This window comes from Pseudonaja textilis, unplaced genomic scaffold (assembly GCF_049901715.1).
Source record: "Pseudonaja textilis isolate UNSWEBS1 unplaced genomic scaffold, rPseTex1.2 PTEXSCF22, whole genome shotgun sequence".
NCBI classification, from domain to species: Eukaryota; Metazoa; Chordata; class Lepidosauria; order Squamata; family Elapidae; genus Pseudonaja; species Pseudonaja textilis.
The window spans coordinates 930529-948888 of record NW_028262865.1 but is presented as its reverse complement, the minus strand read 5'-3'; the positions used below and the strand labels follow the sequence as shown (position 1 = coordinate 948888).

General features: G+C 46.7%; 5 protein-coding genes and 1 pseudogene across 11 annotated transcripts in view; 4 read left to right on the top strand and 2 right to left on the bottom strand.

The window, feature by feature from the left end:
• The window catches only part of LOC113454141 (GTPase IMAP family member 8-like), a 169970-nt gene that overhangs the window by 40312 nt on the left and 111298 nt on the right, over window positions 1-18360 (top strand).
• The window catches only part of LOC113454669 (NAD(P)(+)--arginine ADP-ribosyltransferase 2-like), a 282768-nt gene that overhangs the window by 165211 nt on the left and 99197 nt on the right, over window positions 1-18360 (top strand). The gene's annotated exons all lie outside the window — the stretch shown is intronic.
• LOC148123724 (GTPase IMAP family member 5-like) overlaps window positions 1-18360 on the bottom strand; it is a 373254-nt pseudogene that overhangs the window by 256352 nt on the left and 98542 nt on the right. The gene's annotated exons all lie outside the window — the stretch shown is intronic.
• The window catches only part of LOC148123726 (GTPase IMAP family member 9-like), a 317013-nt gene that overhangs the window by 211613 nt on the left and 87040 nt on the right, over window positions 1-18360 (top strand). The window lies entirely within an intron of this gene.
• Window positions 1-18360, top strand: part of LOC148123727 (GTPase IMAP family member 9-like) — a 259666-nt gene that overhangs the window by 211635 nt on the left and 29671 nt on the right. The gene's annotated exons all lie outside the window — the stretch shown is intronic.
• Window positions 15271-18360, bottom strand: part of LOC113455043 (GTPase IMAP family member 5-like) — a 63472-nt gene continuing 60382 nt past the window's right edge. Inside the window, exons 2-3 of one of the 2 annotated variants that reach the window (XM_087918955.1) lie at window positions 17689-17731; window positions 15271-16501 (exon numbers count right to left, since the gene is read on the bottom strand). In XM_087918955.1, the coding sequence (XP_087775081.1) occupies window positions 15837-16501; window positions 17689-17725 (702 nt within the window). In that variant the 5' untranslated portion in view covers window positions 17726-17731 and the 3' untranslated portion in view covers window positions 15271-15836. The remainder of the gene's footprint in view (window positions 16502-17688; window positions 17732-18360) is intronic. The other variant, XM_087918954.1, reaches the window with a different exon arrangement.

Below are 18360 nucleotides of genomic sequence, written 5' to 3'. Positions count from 1 at the left end.
TCCTCAGGCTTAAGTCCTTCCATTTGGTGTGTTTGGATTTTAAGTGACAGTTTGTGTTGACCTTGTTTTGGACTGAGTCAAAAAGCTCTTCCTGGGAGAACTTTTTTTTTTTTCTCCTCCAGCCTGAAGGTTGAGTTGGAGATAATAAAGGGATTCTTCTGGCTTCTCTGACTGGGGTGGCCTTGGTGCCACGCCCTTTCTGGGTCATCGCAAGCAGCATTTAAGATAGTTGGACTATAATATATATGGAGGTGACGAAACAGAGAGCGATGATTACCGCGACGACGATCTTTCCTCTCAACCACCCAAATTTTTTGGCCATTTTGCGAGCGTTGCGGTTCTCCGCCACGAAAACCTGGACGATGGCATCCTCAGGTTGGGCTCCATATACAGCCGGTTGACGTAGTACCGCCCGCCATTCTGGACAACGGTTCTCCTCACTATCGCCATCAGCTCGGACACCTGCCTTGCCTGCTCAGCGCCCACTGCCCCGTTGTTGAAACCGCAGAAGCGGGTGCCCGCACCGCCGGATCAGTTCGTGCAGGTCCCGGCCTGTCGGCGCTATGGACGTATTCCTGCAGCGGGTCCCTCCCAGATTCTCCACGCTGGTGAAGAGGACGACGGTGTGCCAGGCGGATTCGGGCCCAAAGATATCCCAGACGCACTTGGCGGCGACGGCGTCTTCATGCGGTGAAGCGTCCCACCCGGGTGACCAAGATCAGGGCATGGGGCCGGGCTGGGAGAAGTTGACGCAAGCCAGGATCTCCGTTGCTCGATCTCCGTGTAGTCGCCAGTGTCGAACAGGCCGGGGTGTCGACCACGTGAGACCGCCGTGTCCTGCCAGCTTCCCTGCCCCCTCTGGCAGCTCAGGGTGGTGGTCTTGGCTGACACGGAGGACTCAAACTCCTTCCGTCCGAGGATGGTGTTGCCGTGGCTCTTTTCCCACCGCCCGACTTTCCGACCAGGATGAGCCAGAGTTCGGCATCGTCCTCTGGGAGTTGGAAGAGACAGGGAGACGGCGTTAGGGCGGAGTGTAGTTACACCGCTGGAATGGAATTCAGGGCATGGATTCAGTTTTTGACAGAGAAAGTGGAGGGGGGATGGAGGGAGCAAGGAGAGAGAGAGAGAGAAAGAGAAAGAGAGAGAAAGAGAGATGGAGATAGATAGAGAAAGAGAGAGAAAGAGAGAAAAAGAGAGGGATAGATAGGTGGATGGGTGGGTGATAGAGACAGATGGAGGATAGGATACATAACTATAGATGGATGGATGGACAGACAGACAGAAGCATGACAGGATACCCGCAAAAATTTAAGAAAACACACACACACAGACACATATATATATATGAAACACACATATATGGTAGAGATAGAGATTTAGATAGAGATAGATTAGATATAGATAGATAGATGATTAGATAGATAGATAGATAGATAGATAGATAGATAGATAGATAGATGAGAGAGAGAGATAAATGACAGATGATACGTAGGTAGATAAATGATAAGAGAGATATAGGGATAGATAGATAGAAATGATAGATGATAGGTAGAAAGAGAGAGAGAGAGATAAATGATAGATGATAGGTAGGTAGATAAGTGATAGAGAGAGGGAGATAGATAGATAGATAGATAGATAGATAGATAGATAGATAGATAGATGATAGATAGATGTGTGTGTATATATATATATATGTGTGTGTGTGTATATATATATATGTGTGTGTGTGTGTGTGTGTGTGTGTATATATATAAATATAAATATATAAAAATATATATGTATATATATATATATATATATATATACACACACACACACACACACACATATATATATACACACACATACATACATACATATATATATTCTTTCTAGAGTCCTCCCCCAATCCCAGAAGGAGGCACTCCGGTTGCTCTCTCCCTCCCTCCCTCCGAAGTCCCCCTCCCCCCTCCCGCAGGCAAAGGGGGGGAGGAGGAGGAGGTGGGGGGTGGGGGCTCCTCTAACGGGACTGCCCAGCCCTCCCCTCCCCAAATTCCCTCCCTCCCATCCCATGGGGGGGGGGGGTGGGGAAGAAGAAAAGAAGGGGAGGGGCTGCAAAGGTTCTCCAGAGTTGGAGGGAGGCACAAAAGCCCCCTCCCCATTCCTGGCCTCAAGAGGGGGAGAGCGGAGTTTGGGCATTTGGGGGTGGTGGGGTTGGGGGAGGGCAGAGGAGGGGGCAGGTGGGTTGGGCTAGCTGACCTCCAGGGACCCTTTTTGGTTGTTCACTTGTATCTCCTTCCCTCCCTTCCTCTTCCCTCCCTTATTTCCTTCCCTCCTTCTTCCCTCCCTTCCTATCTCCTCCCTCCCTTCCTCTTCCTCCCCTCCCTCCTCCCTCCCTTCTTTCCATCCCTCCTTCTTTCCTCCCTTCCTAACTCCTCCCTCCCTTCCTCTTCCTCCCTCCCTCCTTTCTCCCTTCTTTCCATCCCTCCTTCTTTCTTCCCTTCCTATCTCCTCCCTCCCTTCCTCTTCCTCCCTCCCTCCTCCCTCCCCTTTCCATCCCTCCTTCTTTCCTCCCTTCCTATCTCCTCCCTCCCTTCCTCTTCCTCCCTCCCTCCTTCCTCCCTTCTTTCCTTCCCTCCTTCTTTCCTCCCTATTTTCCTTCCCCTCTTCCTCCCTCCCTCCTCCCTCCCTTATTTCCATCCCTCCTTTCCTCCCTTCCTATTTTCCTTCCCCTCTTCCTCCCTCCCTCCTCCCTCCCTTATTTCCTTCCCTCCTTCTTTCCTCCCTATTTTCCTTCCCTCTTCCTCCCCTCCCTCATTCCTCCCTTATTTCCATCCCTCCTTCTTTCCTCCCCTTCCTATTTTCCTTCCCCTCTTCCTCCCTCCCTCCTTCCTCCCTTATTTCCTTCCCTCCTTCGTTCCTCCCTCCCTTCCTCTTCCTCCCTCCCTCCTTCCTGTGGTGGTCTGGCACTTGAAATGAGACGCAGAGAACCGTCTGAGCAAATGCCAGCCCTGAGGAAACCCAGGTACCAGCTTTTATTAAGAAAGAAATCAAAGTACAGAATCAAAACAATGACCTCAACCGAATGAAAATAGGCAGCTGTGGAAAGTCCCGTGAGAATATACAGGCACGAAGGGTCCCATGGGAATGGCTCGGCTGTGCACTGTGAACTCTTACCTACATTCCTGGTCCTCCTAAGCTTCGCAAATCAAAACAGGACCAAACACCCATAACAAAGGCAATACTGCCCCCATCAGGAGTGTTTGTAGATCCCCAGATCTATGCATTAGCTGTACGAAGGACTTACAGAAAATGATGAATAAGATATATTACCACATTCCCTCCTTTTTTATTTATTCAAAGATAGGGGGTGTTTTAGTGGCATAATACACAGTTCCCTCGCAACTTGGTCCCGTACGCTGAAAAGCTGAGGTACACATTTGAAATAGATTAGGAATACATTGAATACAGCAACATAACATAATAAGTATAATAACAATTATTACAACTAATTGAAGCAATAAACGTAACCATGAGCTGTCAGGAAGCCAATCCCATAGCAAAGCCCAAAGTGACTTATTAAAGCCATCTTTTCCTGCTTCGTGTTCAGCTATGCGGTCTTCCATATCATGAACAGTTCTTGTAATGTTAGGCTCATAATTATGTATAAAAACACAACAATGTGAATGAATTAAAGCACAAACTCCTCCTTTAGCAGCTAACATTATGTCTAAAGCATAACGATTTTGTAAAGTAACTTGGCGAATTTCAGACACTTCTTCATTTAACATCTTAATATTCTTAACAGTATCATTAAACATAGCAACAGTAAAATTATTTAAAATATGAATATCTTCATAGTTCATAGCTATTCCCAAAGGTGGGATTGCTGCCCTAGAAATCTGAGTCCACAAATTACCACCCACAGTCAGGCCAGAATCAACTTCTCGATTATGAATACGCATCCCAATTGGTAAACCCTCTAATTTATAGATGACAGGAATTACAAATCCTATAGTACACACTCCAGACCAATCCTTTGGCCATTGTTGATAGGCAGCGTCCCCACATAGCAACCATAACCCATCCGGAAGAGGAAAGTATTTTAAATGCTTATGATAGGTATTGTCGGAGGCCTCACTTTCCCAACTCCACATTAACCACATCCAAGTACAGAGAACATATGCTCCGTGTTGAATATCTGTTCTGCTTGTAACTGTCTGATTAATGCAACAATCCAATTTAGTCCTTAACGCTTTGTCCAAGGAGGATGATGTCTGAATCACCCCATTACATCCATCCACCATATTATTCCTGGCAACACAAGACATACATCCCCCCTGCAAAGGAATCACCTTCTTACAGAGTGTAGTATTTCCCAGCAAAATAGATTGAGTCCCTACAGCGGGGCGGTAATAACAAACCGAGGCTTTGGTAGTGAAAGTTACCTTTGTTGTGAACAATGTTTGATTCCACTCTTCAGGGTCCGGGCCCCAGTAAAGCCAATGATTAAAATTATTAAAAGTACCTAAAGTAGTACTGGTTCGCTCATTCAAAGGAACACCATGTAACAAAACTCCACCTTTCCCAGACCCAGGTACATGCATACAAAGCCAACAATTAGTTACATTTAAACCCTTAGCCGCCATCCGAACGTCCTTGATGTAGGAATTTTCTTTCCATAAATTATCTCCGAGGTCTCTAGTTTCTGAGATAATAGCAGCTCTCCGCCTCCGTATTAGAGTCCGTGGAGGCATAAGACGAATGGAAAGAGAGTCTGTGTAAGGTAACTTAGGCAACTCCAATTGACACCAATATTGTCCATAGTCTGAAACAGAAACATTAAACAGGATCAGAGTTGTAGCACAGGCTGAAGATATAATATCCTTATCAGGTCCCGAGTAAAGAATGTCTTGATCCTTATGCCAGGACCAATATGCTGGAAAAATCAAAGGATGCCGCTGTTTGCAGATCAATTTAGTCCGATTCCCCAAAGGAACCTGCTGCATACAAGTTGGCAATCTCAGATAAGCAGTCATCTTTTCCCAGCCTTCACAGCGCCGCGCCTGGACTGCCGGCATCAAGAGAGTCAGGAACCACAGGAACAGAATCAGGAACCACAGAAATGCCATCCTGCTCCTCCGAAACCTCCTTCACTGGTGCCTGCGAAGGCGCTGCGAATGATCAGGCCGAACGCATCGACCAGGAACCCAACGAATTTGACCAAGATGTTCTACTGCTGCATAACCACGTCCCCACGTAATCAGCTCAGCAGGAACCCATGCCGGATCCGGAAGGAACCGCACCAACACTTGAGGCCTCACTGCATCTGTAGAAGGAAAAGAAAATGCCTGCTGGCTGCACTCGCAGGGGGTTACCAGACAAATTTAAAAATTTAAAGTATACAAAGCTAGATTTAAATGATCTTGAATTGCCGGAAGCCCCAGGAGCTTCCCTCCTTTTTATTTAATTTAGCTAACATGTTCTTGAGCGTGCCATTATAACGCTCCACAATAGCCTGTCCTGTGGAATTGTATGGAATCCCAAATTTATGTTCCACGGACCACTGTTTGCAAAACTGATCAAAGACTGTGCTCCGATAAGCCGCACCATTGTCTGTTTTTAAAGTTTGAGGCGTACCAGCAACTGAAAATGTCTTAATGCAATGATTGATGACATGTTTAACCGCTTCACCTCTTTGAGGAGTAGCCATTAGAAATCCTGAATAAGTGTCCACAGTCACATGTATATACTTCCAAGGTGCAAATGATGGATACTGAGTAACATCCATTTGCCAAATCATTGAAGGTTTCAACCCCCTAGGGTTGACTCCCATAGGGATAGCCATGCCCTGCTTTGAACAAGTTGGACATTGTTGAATTATGGCAGCAGCTTCTGCAGTAGTAAGCTTGAATTGATGTGCCAACGCTTTAGCATTTTGATGAAAATAACTTATGGCTGTCCCATGGCTGGACAGTGAGAACTGAAGTTACAGCACTGTCAGCTTTGGCATTGCCTTGTGATAAAATTCCAGGCAAATTACTATGACTACGAATATGAGCAATAAAACACACATTCACACGCTGCTCCAAACATCCTTGCAACAACAAAAGCAAACATAGAATATTGGGTGATATTCCAGGAGACAAATAAGAACCTGCTACAAAGGGTAACAAATTATATACATACAAAGAATCCACTATTAGATTAAAATCCTGATTTTGAAAATTTTGAAAAGCCAAAACTACAGCAGCAAGTTCTGCCTGCTGGGCAGACTTCTGCTCTGATGTCACTTTTGTATGCCAAATTCCAGATTTATCTTTCCAAACACAAGCACCAAAAACTTTCCCTCCATCAGTAAAGACTGTAGGAGCATCTGATATACTGATTTAGGTCACACCCTGTCCCATTGATCTCTTACTTTGCTGACTTTGACCCCCTCCAGGAGCCCGACATTGCGCTTTAAAATGTCCAGGCTTCCCACAATTGAAACAAGTTCCTTTTTTAGCATTTCCTGCCTGCAGAGCCAGAGCTAAAGTCTCCATGTTAAAAGTCTGACTCCCCACCTTTCTACATGCATTAATTAAATCGGCGATTTCTCGCTCTCCACTCACTATAAGTGGATTCAAAATCTTTCTGCAATCTGCATTAGCCTGTTCTACTGCTAACTTCAAAAGCAATTCATTCCGGGTGAATTGATTATCAATTTGCCTTTCAATAGCCACTTTCAATCTGCTAATGAAATTTTCATAGGGTTCATTGTTCCCTTGTTTGATGCTAGTAAAGGTCTTCTCACCACCTTCGCCGTCAGGGAGAGCCCCCATGGCTTGGAAAATTAATTGTGGGAGAAGAACGAACCCCTCCTCAGGCATTCCATCTCTCTGTTGTTCTACTGTTGTATAATTACCAGCTCCATAAAGCTGATCTGGGGTAACATTTGCTGTTCCCCTCTGGACTGCCAGCTGCCTCCATTTCTGATCTAACACCAAATATTGAGCTGGAGTTAAAATCATATTCAACAGAGCTTTCCAGTCAGCCGGAATCATTTTATTTCCATAACCAACTGCTTCTAACAATGCCTGAGTATATGGCGATCTAACACCATACTCTTTTGCTGCTTGCTTAACTTCCTTTAAAACTCTGAGAGGTAAAGGCTTCCACTCCCGCTGCGGATTTAATGCAGCGTCCATGCCAATTTCTACTGGATTAAGTTGAATCTCTACTCCAAACTCCACCAAATCATCTCCTGATAATTCCCCTCTATTTTTGCTTCTTGAATAGCTGCAGTAGCTGCATCCACCTGAACCCTTAAAGGTAAACTCTTATCTTCTGACAAAGTATTTCCAGCGCCTGACAGTCCTCTGGATTTATCCGGAGGTGCCGTCGGTGGCAATAAACGTACCTCATGGTAAGGCGGCAAACCTTCTTCGGGGGGTGCTAGGAGCGGTTGTTCATAAGTAGCTAACGCATCCATAACCACCTCCCTCTGGATATGACTGAATATGTTTCCAAACATATTGTAATAAGTCCTCAATTTCTTTCTTTCCCATTGCATGTCCTCTACTACGAACTCCAAACCCAAAACTATTCCCAATGATCCCTCTCAATTCCCTGATGTGCTCTTTCTGAGCCTTCGAGAGATCTCCCCCCATACTCACGAAAAGAATCTATCTCCGTCCAGCGAAGAAGATGAGGGCCCAGTCGACGTCCGCGACGATGAGTATAGGATGCGGGAAACGTATAGCCTTCCAAGCTATCACGTCGGAACGTATAGCTCTTCCAAGCTATCACGTCGGGGTCACCACTTGTGGTGGTCTGGCACTTGAAATGAGACGCAGGGAAACGTCTGAGCAAATGCCAGCCCCGAGCGAACTCAGGCAGCAGTATTTATTTAAGAAAGAAATCGAAAGTACAGAATTGAAAACAATGACCTCAACAGGATGAGAACATACAGCTGCGGAAAGTCCCATGAGAACATACAGGCACGGAAAGTCCCATGGGAACGTCTCTGCTGTGTACCTTGAACCTTCACCTATTTCCCTGGTCCTTCTAAGCCCGCAGATCAAACAGGATGAAACACTCATAGCAAAGGCAATCCTGCCCCCACCAGGAGTGTCTGCAAATCCCTAGATCTATGCGAAATGGCTGTACAAAGGACTTACAGAAAATGATTAATAAAATATATTACCACAAGAAAAAAGGAGAAAAAGAAAGAAAGAGAGAAAGAAAGGGGGAGTAAAAAGGAGGGAAAGAAAAGAAACTAGAAAGAAAGAAAAAGGAAGAAAAAAGAGAAAAAGAAGAAAGAAAGAAAGAAAGAAAGAAAGAAAGAAAGAAAGAAAGAAAGAAAGAAAGAAAGAAAAGAAAAGGGGGAGTAAAAAGGAAGGAAGGAAAGGAAGGAAGGAAGGAGGAAAGAAAGGAAAACTAGAAAGAAAAAAGAAAGAAAAAGAGAAAGAAAAAAAAGAAAGAAACAAAGACAGAAAGAGAAAGAAAGAAAAAGAAAGAAAGAAAGAAAGAAAGAAAGAAAAGGGAGAGTAAAAGGAAGGAATGAAAGAAAGGAGGGAAAGAAAGAAAAACAAGAAAGAAAAAAGGAAGGAAAAAGAAGAAAGAATGAGAAAGGGGGAGTAAAAAGGAAGGAGGGAATGAAAGAAAGAAATTAGAAAGAAATTAAAAGGAAGAAAAAGGAAGGGATCTGGGAGGTCATCTAGCCCATCCCCTGCTCCAGCAGGAGCCCCTGACAGAATCATACAGTTGGAAGGGACCTTGGAGGTCATCTAGCCCAACCCCGTTCAAGTTGCAGACCTTGATTGAAGCATAGAATGACAGCTGGAAGGGATCTGGGAGGTCATGTAGTCCAGCCCTCTGCTCTTCCCTCCCCAATGGCAGGAAGGATTGGGGGAATTCTCAGCCGCATCTCAACAGCCAAAGGAAGGGAAAAGTCTTGCTCCATGCCTAGAAATCACGTGAGTGGAAAGAAAAGGAGAGAGGAAAAGAGCCCCACTCACCCACCTTACACACACACATACAAGCGGGCACACAAACACAAGGGGGAGTGTTTTTGGCCCATTCCAGGCCATTTTTGGCCTATTTGCAGGATGTTTTTCAGCCATTTTTCAGGCAGTTTTTCAGGCCTTTTTAGACAGCTTTTGGGGCCTTTTCTAGGCAGTTTGGGGGTCCATTTTTCAGGCAGTTTTGGGGGGCTTTTTGGCCCATTTGCAGTCAGTTTTTTTGGGCCTTTTCAGTCAGTTTTTCAGGCCATTTTTCAGGGGCTTTTTTGGCCCATTTGGAGGCTTTTTTTAGCCATTTCTCAGTATTTGGGGTATTTTGAGACTGTTCTTCAGGCCATTTTGGGGGGCATTTTTGGCCCATTTGCAGGCCATTTTTCAGCCATTTCTCAGGCAGTTTTTCCAGCCATTTCTCAGGCAGCTTTTCTAGCCATTTATCAGGCAGTTTTGGGGGCCTTTTCAGGCAGTTCTTCAGGCCATTTTGGGGGCCTTTCTCAGTCAGTTTGGGGGTCTTTTCAATCAGTTTTTTGGGCCTTTTCAGTCAGTTTTTGAGCCATTTCGCAGTCAGTTTTTCTAGCCATTTCTCAGGCAGTTTTGGGGCCTTTGCAGGAAGTTTTAGGGGCCATTTGGGGGAGTTTTGGGGAGTGTTTTTGGCCCATTTCCAGGCCATTCTTGGCCTTTGCATGTTTTCAGCCATTTGGCTGTTTTTAAACAGCCATTTCAACCAGGCAGGCAAATGGAGAGAGAGTGGGCCCAAGAGTATACACACACTGGAGACAAAAACACTGTTTGTGGTTTTTAAAATAGTTATTTAATTCACACAGAGATTAAAGAAGTGTCATTCAGTCCATATATCATTATCCAGTATATCCATCCAGTTATCAAGTCCATTAACAGTAAATACAATGTCCTATCTGCTTGTAAATCTTCTCCTCCGATACCTTTATCTCAAAGACAACGCTGAATCCACAGCTCACCAAGCAAACAGTCTTTGTGTTCATTTGAAATGGTATCTGGCACAGTAGCCTCAAAGTAAGCAGATAAACGTTCCACACAACAGGCAGCAGATCAGGAACAGAACCAGGTGCATCCAGAAGCCGGATCTATTACGTTTCCTTTCTACTTTTATTACTGCCTGCAACCGCACCCACAATGACATTGCAGTTTCTTGTGCCAGCTACAAGACACTTTAACCTAGGTTTACATATTTATTCAACCCAAACCTGGTTGGTGTATCCATATACCCAACACATTCTCGAGCAATTTTCAGGCCTTTTCAGTCAGTTTTTGGGCCTTTTCAGTCAGTTTTTCTAGCCATTTCTCAGTCAGTTTTTCGGGCCTTTTCAGGCAGTTCTTCAGGCCATTTTTCGGGCATTTTAGGGGGCATTTTTGGCCCATTTGCAGGCCATTTTTCAGCCATTTCTCAGGCAGTTTTCGGGCCTTTTCAGGCAGTTTTTCAGGCCATTTATCAGGCATTTTGTGGGAAGTTTTTTGGCCCATTTGCAGGCCATTTCTCAGGTAGCTTTTCAGGCCATCTCAGGGAGTTTTGGGGGCGTTTTCATGACTTTTAGGCAGTTTTGGGGGTTCTTGGCCCATTTTCAGGCTGTTTTTCGGCTTTTTTGGGGCTATTCTTGAGGGCCTTCTCAGGCAGTTCTTCAGGCCATTTTCGAGCCATTTTCTGGGTTGTTTTTGACCTGATAAAGGCTCAAAATGGCCCCCTGCTCCAGGAGGAGCCCCTGACAGAATCATACAGTCGGAAGGGACCTCAGAGGTCATCTAGACCAAGCCCCTGCTCTAGCAGTAGCCCCCTGACAGAATCATAGCTGGAAGGGACCTGGGAAGTCATGTAGTCCAGCCCTCTGCTCTTCCCCTCCCCAATGGCAGGAAGGGTGGGGGAGAATTTTCAGCCGCATCTCAACAGCCAAAGGAAGGGAAAAGTCTCGCTGGGCTGCCTAGAAATCACTTGACTGGAAAGAAAAGGAGAGAGGAAAAGAGCCCCCCCACACAAAAACACACACACACACACACACACACACACACACACACACACACACACAGAGCGAGACACCAGGAGCCCAGCAACAGGAAACAGGCGGGTTTGCTCTGTCTCTTTTTCAAAGCCCAACGGCCGCTTCCCTCCCCCACCCCAAGCCTCTCTCCCAAAAGCCAGAGGTCATCTAGCCTGACCCCCTGCTCCAGCAGGAGACATAAGAGAATCCTAAGAGTTGGGAAGGGACCTGGGAGCTCATCCAGCCCAACCCCCACCCTGCCTCGCACAGGTGACTTCCAGGAGGACGGAAAGGAGGCTCAGAGATCATCTAGCCCGACCCCCCCCCCGCTCCAGCAGGAGATATAAGAGACTCCTAAGAGTTGGGAAGGCACCTAGGAGGTCATCCAGCCCAACCCTCTGCCCCAGCAGAATTACTGAATCAGAGTCGGGAGGAACCTCAGAGGTCTTCTAGTCCAACCCCCTGCTCAAGGCGGAGACCCTTAACAGAAGAACTGTTGGAAGGGAACCTCAGAAGTCAACTAATCCACCCCCTCCCCTTGCTCAAAGAGGAGACCTTAACAGAAGCACAGCATGGGAAGGATCCTCAGAGGTCCTCTAGTCCAACCCCCATGTCCTCAAGCAGGAGCCCCGGACAGAATCCCAGAATGAGAGAGTTGGAAGGGTCCTCAGAGGTCCTCTAGTCCAACCCACCCCCTTCTCAAGCAGGAGACTCAATACCATGCTGGACAAAGGGCTCTCCAATCTCTGCTTTAAAAACCCTCCAGCGATGGAGCTCCCCAACTTCTGGTGGCGAGCAGTTCCACGACGGGCCAAGGGTCCTGCCTGTGGGGATGTTTCCTCTTCATTGCAGGTTGCTTCTCTCCTGGATCAGTTTCCATCCGTTGCTTCTGGTCCTGCCTTCTGGTCACACCCACCCGCTCCCACACACACACACACACACACACCTCTTCTTTGGAGCAGCCCCTGTGATATTCGTTTTGCTTCCAGTTCTTTTATGACCCAACTAGGTAACATCATTGGGGCCGGAAAGGAGTCGGGTTTGTAAAAGGAGGAGGAAGAGGAAGAAGAAGAAGAAGGGGAGGAAGAGGAATGATAAATAGATGGATAAATGGATAGAAACAGAGATAGATAGATGACAGAAAGAGGATAGATAGATAGATAGATAGATAGATGTATAGAGATAGAGATGGATAGATATAGATAGATAGATAGATAGATAGATAGATAGATAGATAGATAGATAGATAGATAGATAGATAGAGAGATATAGATAGATAGATAGATAGATAGATAGATAGATAGATAGATAGATAGATAGATAGATAGATAGATAGATAGATATAGAGATAGATAGAGATAGATAGATGATAGATAGATGATAGAGATAGAGATAGATAGATATAGATAATAGATAGATGTATAGAGATAGGATGGATAGATATAGATAGGTAGATAGATAGATAGATAGATAGATAGGTAGATAGAGTAGATAGATAGATATACATAAAGATAGATAAATAGATGATATAAATATAGATAATGATAGATGGACAGATAGATAAATAAATGGATAGAAATGAGAGATAAAGAGATAGGTGGATGGATGGATGGACAGACAGACATATAGATGGAGATAGATAGATAGATAGATAGATAGATAGATAGATAGATAGATAGATAGATAGATGATAGAGATGAAGATAGATGGATAGAGATATAGTGTTAGCTAGATACAGAGATAGATAGATGGATAGAGATTAGAGATAAAGAGATAAGTGGATGGATGCATAGATGTTATATAGATAGATAAATAGATGGAGATAGAGATAGAGACAGAGATAAATAGATATAGACTTCGAGATATAAAGATAGATGATGGATAGACCTAGAGAAAGATATAGATATAGTGTTAGCTCGCTAGCTAAAGATAAATGGACAGAGAGAAAGAGAGAGAGAGACAAAGGTGGATAGATAGATATTGATAGATATAGACATATAGACATACATACATAACACATGAAGTAAGTAACACCACCATTTCAGGGAATAACATAACTGCCCAGACGATGGTTTAAATGTCGTTTATTTCCAAGAAGTAGATTCCAGAGGAAAAACATTATCCCAGGGGGCAAACAAGATTCCAGTCTCCACCCCCAAAAACCCTTTCCACCTTTTTCATCTTGAGATTTTTGCTTCTCCTCGAAACAGATCCCACAAAAAGGACCTCATCAACAGTGTGGTACAACTCGACAAAACTTGGGGCTCAGAAGTTCGAAAGACGGGTTAGCTGTCTCTCAACTTCTCTCCTCTTGGGTGGGATTCTCCCGGTTCAGACCCGTTCGGACCCGAACCGCTGGCTCCGGCAATCAGCGAGCGAGCCAGTTCTCTCCGACGAGCAAGTGGGCTAAGCTCTTTCCTGGGCTTTGATTGCGTCTTTCATGAGAGCCCAGTCGGATTCTCGTGTCTGGAGTGGAGCACCCGCTCCCCCGAAACCGGGTTGTCTCGCCGCTTGAATTGCACCGCAGGCTCGCCCTGTCCCGGAGGGAGAGGGAGGAGGGCGAACCAAGTCGCGCGAAGAACAGGGCCCGTCGCGCCAGCAGCTTCGACTCGCGCGAGGGGACGGGGCCAGGTAGGCGCACCCTTGCGAGTCCATGCCGTTCGACTTGTCCACTGGTGGAGTCCAGCGGCACATGCGTGTCTCCGCCGGGCTAGCGCTTGGGGCAAATCGAGTGCTCCCCGTTTGAAGGGGACCCGCTAGAGCGGCTGGATTCTTCCGTGACATCGGCCGGGAAGCGGGGGAGTCGTCCCTCGCCACACCCACCACCCGTGGGGAACCACACCCAAATTGTGGCGGAGACGACTCGCAACACCGCCTCGCCAGCCGGATGTCCCCCACTGCACTTTGGCCATTGCCTACGGACAAAGGCCCGAGCAAATCTCACCGCCCGGAGATCTGCTCCCCCCCCACCCCCCCGTGGCAGCTCACTAGCCACGCAGGGGAGACAGCAATACACCGCGTGCACACGGATCTACGTGTATTCCCCCCCAGCGGCCATCGCCAGGGAGGCGGGGAAGAAGCGACCATCCGAAAAGGAGAGGAAGGAACTCCCGAAAACAATCCATCCGTCAACTCGGAAAGCATTCTTGGCCTGCTCTTGAGTGGCCATAAGAAGGAGGGGCGGAGAGGGAGACGGGACGGAGCAGTTTGGTTGCCACCCCCAGAAGCTCCTTCCACCCATCCCGTCCTCCAGACTGAGTCCCAGGTGACCAAGAGCCAGACGGAGAGGCGTGTTTCCTACCGCCCCGGGAAAAGTCCTTCGGTTGGAGAAGGTGATTTATGACCTGTGATCTCTTCTGATTCATGGCAGAGCAGAGAGGCGGCACCCAGACTTGGCGGGAGGAGGGGGTGGGGCCGGGGTGGAGAAAGGAAGGAAGGAAGGAAGGAAAAGAAAGGAAAAAGAAAGAGAAGAGAAAGAAAAGGGGGGAGTAAAAAGGAAGGAAGGAACAGAAGGAAGGAAGGAAAGGCGGGTGGGTGGAGAGGAAGGAAGGAAGGAAGAAAAGGAGGGAGGGTGGGAAAGAAGGAAGAAGGAAAGTGGGAGTAAAAAGGAAGGAAGGAAGGAAAGAAACTAAGAAAGGCAAAAGACAGAAACAAGGAGAAAGAAAGAAAAGGGGGAGTAAAAAGGAAGGAAGGAAAGAAGGAAGGAATGGAAGGAATGGAAGGAAGGAAGGAAGGAAGGAAGGAAGGAAGGAAGGAAGGAAAGGAAGGAAGAAGGAAGGAAGGAAAGGGGGTTAAAAAGGAAGGAAGGAAGGAAGGAAGGAAGGAAGGAAGGAAATGAGGGAGGGGGGAAAGAAGGAAAGTGGGAGTAAAAAGGAAGGAAGGAAAGAAACTAAGAAAGGCAAAAGAAAGAAACAAGGAGTAATAAAGAAAGAAGAGGGGGAGTAAAAAGAAAGGAAGGAAAGAAACTAAGAAAGAAAAAGGCAAAAGAAAGAAACGAGAAAGAAAAGGGAGTAAAAAGGAAGGAAGGAAAGAGAAGGAACAGAAGGAAGGAAAGGTGGGTGGGTGGAAAGGAAGGAAGGAAGGAGCAAAGAAGGAAGGACTGAAGAAGGTAGGAAGTAAGGAAGGAACAAAAGGGAGGGAGGGGAAGAACAAAGAAGGAAAGTGGGAGTAAAAAGGAAGGAAGGAAAGAAACTAAGAAAGGCAAAAGAAATAAACAAGGAGAAAGAAAGAAAAGGAGTAAAAAGGAAAAGGAAAGAAGGAACAGAAGGAAGGAATGGGTGGAAAGGAAGGAAGGAAGGAGAGAAGAAGGTAGGAAGGAACAAAAGGGAGGGAGGGGAAGAACGAAGAAGGAAAGGGGGGTAAAAAGGAAGGAAGGAAGGAAAGAAACTAAGAAAGGCAAAAGAAAGAAACAAGGAGAAAGAAAGAAAAGGGAGTAAAAAGGAAAAGGAAAGAGAAGGAACAGAAGGAAGGAATGGTGGGTGGAAAGGAAGGAAGGAAGGAGAGAAGAAGGAAGGAAGGAACAAAAGGGAGGGAGGGGAAGAACGAAGAAGGAAAGTGGGAGTAAAAAGGAAGGAAGGGAAGAAAGAAACCCCCAAAAAAGGAAAAAAAGGAGAAAAAGAAAGGGGAGTAAAAAGGAAGGCAAGAAAGAAGGAAGGAAAAGAGCATGGATGGGAAGGAAGGAAGGAAGGAAGAAGGGAGGGAAGGTCATAGGCTGGCAGGAAATTACAGAGGGCCGAGCCGACCGCCCTTGGGGAAAGTGCTCCTAATAAATCATTGGATTTCTTTCGATACTTGGCTAGAGGCTCATGAATTCATTCGGGCGTCCGTCGGAACCCTGGACATTCTCTCAAGATTTAACCTTAAATTCTTTGATCCACTTCAATTGTTTGGACAAGAGGTTTGATTTCACGGGGCCTTCCGGGATGACATACGGCTCCCCTTGATTCTCCTTGGTGATCTCCTCCACCATCTTCATCAGCTTGTCGACCTGCTCCTCCCGCTCGCCTCCCTCGGCCTTGTTGTTGAACCCGCACAAGCAACGGTTGCACTTCTTGATCAGCTTACACAGGTGTTTGTTCGTGGCCTCGCCGACGTACGTCTCCAGGTCGTCCCCTCCCAGGTCCTCCTTGTAGGTGAACAGGATGATGGTCCGGGAGGCGGACTTGTCCCCGAAGAGTTTCCGGACCTGCTTGGCGGCGGCCGCGTCTTCGGCGGTGAAGCGTCCCACCTGGGTGACCAAAATGAAGGCGTGGAGACCGGTGCGGCACATCTGATGGCAGCTTTCGAGCTGCTTTTCCAGGGAGGTCTCCGTCTTTTCGGCGTCGAACAGAGCGGGCGTGTCGAGGACGGAAATCGTCTTCCCCTTCCAAGTTTCCTGCGCCCTTTGACACTCGACGGTGGTGTTCTTGGCCGCCAAGTGGGACTCGAACGCCGGTCGGCCGAGGATGGTGTTGCCTGTCGCACTCTTCCCGCCGCCAGACTTTCCGATCAGGATGAGTTCGGCATCGTCCCCTGGGAGTTTGAAAAGACAGAGAGACGGCGTTAGGGCGGAGTGTAGTTACACCGCTGGATGGAATTGAGGGCATGGATTCAACGGGTGGAGAGAGAGAGATGATAGATAGATAGATAGATAGATAGATAGATAGATAGATAGATAGATAGATAGATGGATAGATGGATATATAGATAGAGATGGATAGAGATAAATAGGTAGGTAGTTAGTTAGGTAGGTAGGTAGATAGACAGACTGACAGACAGATAGAGGTATAGAGATGGAAATAGATAGATAGATAGAAGAGATAGAGAGAGAGAGAGAGAGAGAGATAGATGGATAGATAGAGATGGATAGAGGTAGGTAGGTAGGTAGGTAGGTAGATAGACAGACAGACTGACAGACAGATAGAGGTACAGAGATAGAGATGGAAATAGATAGATAGATAGATAGATAGATAGATAGATAGATAGATAGATGTAGGTGGATAGATGATATTGATGATTGATGATAGACAAAGATAGATGGTAGATGTAGATAGATATATAAATAGATGGATAGATGGATTGATACAGATGATGGATGGATGGATGGATAGAAAGAGGATAGATAGATAGATAGATAGATAGATAGATAGATAGATAGATAGATAGATAGATAGATAGATAGATAGATAGATAGATAGATAGATAGATAGATATAGATAGAGGTAGGTGGATGGATGATATTGATGATAGTTTGACGATAGACAAAGATAGATGGTAGATGTAGATAGATATATAAATAGATGGATGGATAGATAGATAGATAGATAGATAGATAGATAGATAGATAGATAGATAGTGAGAATTAACCAGTGGAACAGCTTGCCACTAGAATTTGTGGCTCTCCCATCTCTTTTTAGAAGAGACCGGAGAGGCACTTGGTCTGAAATGGTATTGGGTCTTCTGCTTTGGGCAGGGGGCTGGGCTACATGAGCTCCGCGGTCCCCCTCCCTCATTTTGTCCTCCCGCTCGAGCCAGGGGTCAGGGGCTCAGGCTAGAAGGCCTCCGAGGTTCCTTTCCAGGATTCTAGGATTCGGTGGGGGGGGTGTCTCGTGCTCATGCAGGGGGCCAGACTAGATGACCTCCGAGGTCCCCTCCTGTTCCATGCCCTGCTTCAACAGCCACTCCCCCGAGGCCAAGCGTCCCCCTGTGGTGCCCCTCACCGTCTTCCTTGGCTTCGGCCCCTCGCTGGTCCTCCATGGGCCCCTGAAAGGGAAGCAAGGAGCAGGTCAGAGAGGAGGCAGGGCAGCCATTTTGTCTGGAACGGTCGGCCATCTTAGATACCCCAAGAGCCACACCGGTCCTGACCAGAAGCCTCCCCACCCCCCATCCCCATTCCATTCTGGAGGAAGGGAAAGGAAGAAAGAAGGAAAGGAAAGGAGGAAAGAAGGAAAGGAAAGGAGGAAGGGAAGGGAAAGGAGGGAAGAAGGAAAGGAAAGGAGGAAGGGAAGGGAAAGAAGGGAAGAAGGAAAGGAGGAAAGGAGGAAAGGAAAGGAGGAAAGGAAGGAAGGAAAGGAGGAAGGGAAGGGAAAGAAGGGAAGAAGGAAAGGAGGAAAGGAGGAAGGGAAAGGAGGAAAGAAGGAAAGGAAAGGAGGAAGGGAAGAAGGAAGGAGGGAAGGAAGGGAGGAAGGAAAGAAAAAGGGAGGGCAAAGCGAACAACCCCAAAGGAGGAAGTCTCCTCCTTCCCAGCCCATTCTACAGACCCCCCAGTCCAAAGGGACCCTGGAGGTCATCTAGCCCAACACCCCCTGCCCAGCCCCTCCCCTTCCCACCGCTCAAGCCGTCCTATAGACCCCTGGCAGAATCAGAGCGTCACAGAGTTTCAAAGGGTTGGA